Source organism: Centroberyx gerrardi, chromosome 17 (genome assembly GCF_048128805.1).
Source record: "Centroberyx gerrardi isolate f3 chromosome 17, fCenGer3.hap1.cur.20231027, whole genome shotgun sequence".
In the NCBI taxonomy this organism is placed as follows: domain Eukaryota; kingdom Metazoa; phylum Chordata; class Actinopteri; order Beryciformes; family Berycidae; genus Centroberyx; species Centroberyx gerrardi.
The window spans coordinates 11,018,055-11,026,747 of record NC_136013.1 but is presented as its reverse complement, the minus strand read 5'-3'; the positions used below and the strand labels follow the sequence as shown (position 1 = coordinate 11,026,747).

At 42.5% G+C, this 8,693-nt stretch overlaps 1 protein-coding gene across 1 annotated transcript; it reads left to right on the top strand.

Annotated features, from left to right (window-relative positions):
* Positions 1–2,077: 2,077 nt before the first annotated feature.
* Positions 2,078–8,474, top strand: tunar (TCL1 upstream neural differentiation-associated RNA). The gene is made up of 2 exons (XM_071901249.1): positions 2,078–2,113; positions 8,289–8,474. Exons 1-2 carry the CDS (start codon positions 2,078–2,080, stop codon positions 8,472–8,474), a joined length of 222 nt encoding a protein of 73 aa, XP_071757350.1.
* The last annotated feature ends 219 nt before the right edge of the window (positions 8,475–8,693 follow it).

The window sequence follows — 8,693 nt, the reverse complement described above, 5'->3', positions numbered from 1 at the left end:
TTCACGTTTGATCAGTGTATCCATTACGAGCCGCGGCCGCTGACACTGAAGTGTTGCTTTTCCAAAGGCGAAGGGAAGGAAGTTCTGTACGGTGAATTTACATGAAGCCTGCATGGCCATGAGGAAGCTAAATGCAGGCTGTTTGTAAAAACGTTAGAGGTGACACACACACACACACACACACACACACATAAACACACACACACGTGCGCACACATGCTTGCACCTTATGCATGACAACACAACATGCACACACACACTTTCTCTCTTTCTCACACATATTCACACACATTCCTGTCGACTGATGGCTGTTGAACTCTGCATGTTTTGCATGAAGAAACACACACACATGCACAGACACACACACGCATTATCACACACACACTTGCAACTTATGCATGAAATGCACATAAAACACATGGCATGCACACACACACACACACACACACTCACACACACACACACACACACACTCCATTGATTGATGGCTGTTAAACTATGACAGGAGCATGCATATTTTGCATGAACACGCACGCACACACACACACACACACTTAAAACTTATGCATGAAAACACATGACACACATGACACATGCACACACACACACACACACACGCACACACACTTGTGTCGACTGATGGCTGTTCAACTTTGACAGGAGCCTGCATATTTTGCATGAACACACACACACACACACTCACACACACATACACACACCCTTGTACCTTATGCGTGGAAACATGCACGCACACAGTCTCTCTCTCTCTCTCTCTCTCTCTCTCTCACACACACACACACACACACACACACACACACACACACACATACACACACCCTTGTACCTTATGCGTGGAAACATGCACGCACACAGTCTCTCTCTCTCTCTCTCTCTCTCTCTCACACACACACACACACACACACACTCCCCCTTGACTGATGGCTGTTCAACTTTGAGCATGCATTTTTTGCATGAACAAAGACACACACACACACCTCACAAAAAAAAGGAAAACACTAGAGGAGACCCTCGCCCCTCATCCCGGCCTCTGTCACAAATGCTTCTTGTCGTCAGGCGTTGTGTGACTCCCCTGAGTCGGTTGCCAGGCAACCGTAGCTGCATTAATATGCGCGGGAGAGGGAGCAGGGGATACCTCTTGCCTCTGGAGCGAAGCAACCAGGACAGCGTCAGTGTGGGGCGACGAGTTCCTTCACAGCACCCCCTCTCCTCCAGCCGTCCAGCGATCACGCTCTGCTCAGTTAGTTAGGGATACACGCTCAGCCACTGGAGCGCAAGGAAAGGTATGTTAGGTTAGACATCATTTAGAGCGGGGGCTTCCACCATTTCAGCAGGGGTGCCTTTTTTTACCCCCTTTTTTTATTTCAGTGTGAAAAATTTAAGAGCCAAGACATCAGCTAAACATGTTTTACATTGCTGAGCAGTATAAAAGTTTGATAGTGTAGATGAGTGTTTTAAAATGAATGCCTGCTTTGTAACGGGTTGATATATTCAGGGTGTCTTGGTAGGATAAAAAGGACTGAAACCTTTTTTTTTTTTTAAGCTTTGTGGAATAAAGACAGAGGGGGACGGAAATGTACACGTGAAAAACAGCTTTGTTACCCCCCCCCAACCCCCCCAATCTGCCCATCAACAGACTACATTCTTCAACTTGACATCATCCTTCCACACAGACAAGAAGAAGGGAGGAGGAGAGGACAGCAGAGCAGAGCAGAGGAGAGGAGAGAAGAACAAGTGGAGAGAGAAAAAAAAAAAAAACACAGACAGAAGAGGAAGAGGGGAGAGGAGGTGGACAGCACAGTTCCAGCTCTCCAAGGCTGAGGAAGGAGAAAGTGACGGCAGCTAGAACTTGGCCACTAGTGAGATGAAATTCGGGGAGGAGACGCTTGAGCGCTGCGGGGTACGACATCCAACAAAAGCCCTAAAATTGGACAGCCTGGAAGACGAGCCAGCCCTCTCTGGATCCTGCGCCCCTCCACAGCCGAAGCATGAGAGGGGCAGACTTTCACCTTAGTTGCCAGGGATGTCTGTGCACTACGGAAAGGCGTCCCCCTCCAGCATGTCCAATGCTATGTTCTTCCTGATGCTTTGCAAGGTAGGTCATCCCTACACCGCTGTCATCCCATAACCAAGAGGCTTTTCCATCAACATCGCAAAGTGTGTGCAGAGCATCTGTAAACTGCTAACAAACAGTTTATGAATCTGTCAGAATTTTCATGTGATTTTCAAGGCAGTGTGTAGCTATAAATGTACTGTGCTTCATAATATATTCTTCATAAATATGGCATATTTTGCAGCCACAGATGTCTTTGTATGAATCCTTGATCAAGGTGGCATAGACACCTTGGATGTTGCCTTACAAGCAAACCATCTTCCCTCTCTTACTCTAAGAAATGCTGTTATAAAGGTGGTTATATGTCCAAGAAACACATCCACATGTTCCTATGAGAGTTATATCTTTATGCATGTTGTTGACAAGTTTAAATCTTACTTGAACAACATTAGCTTGAAATTAAAGGCAGGACAATCTCATATCATAGTAACGCCTTTAGCTTGTTGTTTATGGAAATGCATTTTTGACACTAACAATTGACATGATATGATGCATTTATTAGTGAAATTTTGTGCTCAACTAAGACCTTAAAGAGATCTTAAATCACTTTATTCTTCTCAGGAGTGTTAAAGTTCCAGCTCATATAAATCAAAGCTTCCAAAAGGATTTTATGAAAAGGCTTGCTGTGACGCCTCTTATTAAAATGATACACAGAAATGTTTCTGTGTTAATAATATATGGAACCTCCCCTTTTTCTGTCACATTTTCAAATTCCTTGTTCATCAATTTAAGATGTAACTTTCTGCATGTCTGAACTGAGGAGTGAAATATAATTGTCAGTAGTTCAGCATGAGGCTTTGATGCATGATAAACAATTCTCTGCGACAGCAATTCTTGTCCAATCCAAAATAGATCTGTCACTCTCCCTTCACGGGCAAAACAGTAAGCACAGGTTATGGAAAATGGGTCAAGCTTACTATTGGCAGTACTTCAATGTATTTTTTGCCAAGAACTGTGAATCACTCCATCTTAAAAGAGCATCCATCATGCATTCACACCTATGTCCCTCTTTGTATCTGTCTACATACCTTTATTAGTATATGTTTCTGTGTGTGATGCTCTGTAATGTGCCCATTTATGTGTGTGTGTGATGGGCGTCAACCTGCACGCGCGTGTGTGTGTGTATATGTATACATACTTGAGCGGGGATGGGAGCCGTTTGCTTTAATTCCGTTTTAAAACAATGCCAAAAGCGACTCTGCCTGTCAGAGCCTGTTAGCATCTGGAGTTGTTTGACATGCTCAGGATTATTCAAGTGGCAAAAGGTTTTACTCTCCACTGATCTGGAGATGTTAGCTTCTATTAGGTGCAGCAGGAGTGTCTGGATTTGTTGTCCCAGGTATGGCATCGCCCCCCCCCTCTTTCTCTCTCTCTCCCTTGTTCTCTCTCTCTCTCTCTCTCTCTCTCTCTCTCTCTCTCTGCTCGTTTTATACAAATGTGCTTCTGGCTGTTGCTCTAAGAGTGTATAGCCAGGTGTGAGCTGATAGTTTGTGTTCCTCGCCTCGTAAGACAAACACTAGTGTCTCCTCAGAAAATACTGGACTCTATTTAGGTATAGGCGTTTTTCGTTTTGAATGTGGCGTTGTACATCTTTGGCTAAAGATACGTATATGTGTCAGCTCTTTCCTGAATGGCCCTGACAGCAACACTAGAGGCCTGATCGGAGGGAAAAGTTAAGACATAACACTCGCAGAAGTGTAGGAAACATTGTAAATGAGCTCTTGAGTGACAACAGGAGTCAATACTTAGATACCTAAATCCTCTGTACCTTAGAATAGCTCAGAGTCAAATGTCTAATCAATAAGAGGTGTTGTCAGTAGAGTAGTGGACTGGTTTAATAATCTCTTGATTCGATATGTTTAAGCCCCACTGTGTCTATATACTTTCTGAGTGACTTTAGTTTATAGCTTGTTATGGATGATAATAAATGTGAGCTTGTCACAGAGCATCATGCCTTGTCCAGCGCAGGTGTTAACCAGAGAGTGGAAGTCATTATGGGTGGTTAATGATTATGGCACATAGCAAGATGCCACTTGAATCAGAACACTCTCTGTTGTACACTGTACAGACCGAGGCGGCGCCTGATTGGATGAGGAGCCACTGGATGGTGTCCAGAGCGTTTGTTTTGTGACGCACAGCTGTACTCGGCGGTAAAGCCGCTTCCTCGGCGCCCAGGTTTTGGCAGAGCCTGTACCCCCCACCCCCCCCCCACCCCCACCCCCCTCCTCCATCTCCCTCAATATCCTCGTGCACGTTTTATTTTTTCCCCCCTGTTTCTGCTGAGCGCTTGTTTATATCAGCAGCAAGCAGCCGTCTTCATGCATGAGGGCACATCCAGCGCGCCACACAAAGAGTTCCATTCAGGTTGAGGGAAGCCCTGTTTATAGCGCTCCCCAGGAGAGGCAATCAAAGCCCATTGTTACAGATCAGAGGCAGAGAAAACACTTTCAGCCCATCGGAAGTGGAGTGGGATGGGTTTTTTTTTTATGTTCTTCAGGAATACAATGCATGTCGATGATTGGACATTACTATCAATCTATGGACACTATGGATACCATATGGGACAGTATCCTATCATGAATAAGAAGAATCATTCCATTGCTCTTACCCTTACAAACAGGCCTGCATGAAATGCCTTTCGAATAAGTAATTAATCAAAACAAAAGCTATTGATGGTGGGCCTTTTTTAATTGACTTGTATGTTCTTTGCTTATGTGTTTGACTCATGAAGTCTAACATTTCTACAATAGGATTGGCCTCAAACTGATTAGAATGACTTTATCTTATCGTGATCAGCTCAATAACTCATAATAACTCCTTTGGATTCTTCTTCCTCATTCTATCTATCTATCTATCTATCTATCTATCTATCTATCTATCTATCTATCTATCTATCTATCTATCTATCTATTTATCAATCAATCATAATCCATTTCCACAAGACAACACCTTGACTTTGATGTACTGTAATAGATTCCTGGCAGGTTATGATTTCTGCCAAGACCTTTTTCTTCTGCCAAACAGTTTGAGAATGCAATCAGTAAGTGAAAGAAAAGGAAAGTATCTCTAACAGGGCCTGAGAGTATTGCACGAGTGACATAAAAATCTCCCCTACGGCAGATCTGTTCCAAAAGGTTACGTAAACCTCAATTACAACAATGGAAGCTCTGCAAATGAACCTTAATAATGTGGATTCTGCAAAGGTTAATTACAGTAAACAATTGTGTGAAAGTAGATTCATCACCAGGCAAGAGAAAAGCTTTGGAATGCATGTTTGTATTTGATTTTGTGATTATGGCAGTAGACAACAGCTTAATGCTGAAATGCTTAACTGGTGGATTTAGCACACAGGCCAGAGTGTGTTTGTATAAACACAGGCAGGGAAACAGTCTCCCAGCCAAATAAATAGAGAATGTAGAATATCATTTGCCTTGTCATTAAACAGCCCTCCACTCCAAAGCTTTCGGAGGATATTGTAATTATCGATGTAACCGACTCACAAGGATTTTTTTTTTTTTTGCTTTTTGCAAGTGCTGTGAAGTAAATCAGCCAAAAAAGCAAGCTGTGTACTCAAGCGGTAATTCAAGTTATTTCTGTTTTCACCATCCACAGTAAACTCTTCTGAGCTTGCAGTCAAGAATCTGTAGTTTATCTTGCGTTTAAATATTTTACTAAGAGGAATTGGTCCCTGGTCTATTTTTAGAATGCGTTAGTTTACATGCTTTATTGTTGCAAGTCCACATATAAAACCTATTGACCCGCAAAAGGAGCGCTGGTCCCCTGGGAGCTGTTTGGATGCCAACCTGTGCAAGCTGCTGCGCCCAAGGGCTTAAAACATACAGCCAGGCTCTAATACTCCACACCCTGCTTCACAAATCAGTACACACACTCGCGTGCACACACACACACACACACACACACACTGAACGTCTATGAGATCAAAGGATTCCCATAGCTGTTGAAATATCACACCTGAAGAGTGCCTGGTGCGAGGGTTTCCATAAGCTCATTCACTTTGTTTGGAGTGTCCCGGAGACACGGCGTGGGCCATTCCTCCGATGTCCAGTGTGTCAGTCAACATGAGAAAACAGACACCAGGTCTGTTTTCACAAGCATGGGGTTATCATGGATGCGGCCATTCATGCTGTTAAACTGAATCTCAGCTCCAGGTTTGGTTGGCATCTAAATCTAACAAAGACCAAGATGAGAGATAATCAGAAATTAATAAAAAAAACGTTGAAATTCTATAGTCTAAAATCAGTATACACTGCATTTACATGTCAGTATTTTATGTAAAGTAAAAAGTTGTTGAGTAACACTACTTGCAGCAGACTTTATAGCATGTTCATAATGCCTGAATACAAGCTTCACACAACAGCTACAAGTGATTTTGTTAACTTTCATGGAGTGTTAGTGTAAAACATCTGTCATTTGTTTCATAGAAGTTGAACGTCAATTCATTAGAAATTTCAAAATACAGGTCCACATGACAGTTGCCATTTCTAAGAGGACAAGATGTCTCTGGGTCTTGTGAAAGTGTCACAAGGCAGTTTTTCACACACTGTGTTATGTTGTTATATGCACCACCTGTTTGCACTGTATTATCCACCTGTCCAAGTGCTTCTCACCCTCTACTCTAGGCTTGTACTTGCACAAACTAATTACAATTCATAGAAACCCTTCAAAATTCAAACACAGCAAAATGGAAAACACCTATTGTAAAAGCCATGTCTTTTGGTTAGACTGCACAATTGCCTGTAAGATTTTATTTTCACATTTCTGCCTAAACAATTAACACACCATCTCCATGCCATGTCACAGACTGCAGTGCATGAACACTGGGTTACAGCTGACTTAAAGCATGGATGTACAGTACTGTTTATCTGTTATGAAGCCTGTATTCAGGTCTTATGAATATGTGCTAAATGGGTTACATGTAAAGTGCTACATCTATTTACTGCTGTGAATGCAAAATGATCTGAATATTCCACCAGGCAGATTCTGCATTTCACATTAATGAAACAGCTTAAGCTATCGAATAGCAGAACAGGCAACAGTGAGGATTCTCATGTGTTGGTTGACATGCTTTTTCAGTATTTGAACACAGGAGGTGATATTTTATTCAAGGAGTGGCGCAAAGTAATTTATTTTTGATGGAAAATCTTATCCCATATCCTTAAATAAAACATCAGCCGTATGAAGGCTTGAGGAAACGTAATGCAACATGCAGGAGCAACAGTGTGGCGGCGCTGCTATTGTACATGTACATTATACATTTGAGGACTAATGTGTGTGTTTGTGTATGTGTGTGTGTGTGTGTGTGTGTGTGTGTGGGGGGGTGTTAGCACGTTCACAAACCTATCCATTTGTTGTTGCTGCAAAATGTGTTTATTGGTGCTTGCCCTACATTGGAAACACTGCTAAGCCAAGCAGAAAAAGATAACTGACATGCTATTGTATTAGCCAGCCATACATTTCAAATTGACATAAACTGTATTGACTATTCTACAGAAGTTTATGAGAACTTGGGAATTAGAGCACACTTTCAACTAACTCTTTAAGACGTTAAGCCATTCTTTTCTCTCTCTCTCTCTCTCTCTCTCACACACACACACACACGCACACGCACACACACACACACACACACACACACACACACACACACTCAGAATGCCACTTCGGACACAGTCAAAAAGTAACAAGCATCACACATTCCTAGTATTGTTTTTCATCACACGCAAACTTTTTGGCCACACACAAAATCAGTGAAGCTGTTTCCTTGACCGGTACAGTTTCCTACTCCTTGCATTTATAGATGTGACATTCCCTGAGATTTTGCTGCTTTGATCCTTACAATCCTTACAAATCATGTTATAAATGCATTGCTGTCACTCAATATTTTGTTAAACCATATTAACAAGATGATCAAAGGAGAGACAAACAAAACAAATATTATTTTGTTAATTACTTCATTTTATTGCCTACATCTCATACACAGATTACTTTTCCTGTTTATTTCATTGGCATTATCGCTGTCCACCATTCACTGTGCAATGAACATCATCAAAGTAAAATTAACCAGTTTGCATCAATTAACATATGGATTGTGGTTCTCTCTCTCTCTCTCTCTCTCTCTCTTCTTATCTGCTCACTCCAGATTAGTCTGAGACGAAAACTGCAGACTTTTCCAGGGAAAATGGTAAACACTGTCTACAGTGATGAGGAAAAGGGAATCCAAGACAAGGAAAGTAAGGAGGAGTCCATCTTGGCCATGTTGGGCATCATTGGGACCATTCTCAACTTGGTAGTCATCATCTTTGTCTACATCTACACCACCTTGTAGGTCCCACTCACACTCGCAGCACTTGGTCTTGATCAGCAGGCGGATCCGAGCCTGTCTGTGCCGCCACCGGGTTTTGTTGACTGACTGAGATGAGGCTGGGAGGAGCAACTACGATGCTGGACTTTCCCACCGGCACACCGGATCTAAGACTGTGTGATCGCCATATGGCATCCATCCTACAGCACTTCAAACAAACTGTGTTGAGACTATGGGAGACTG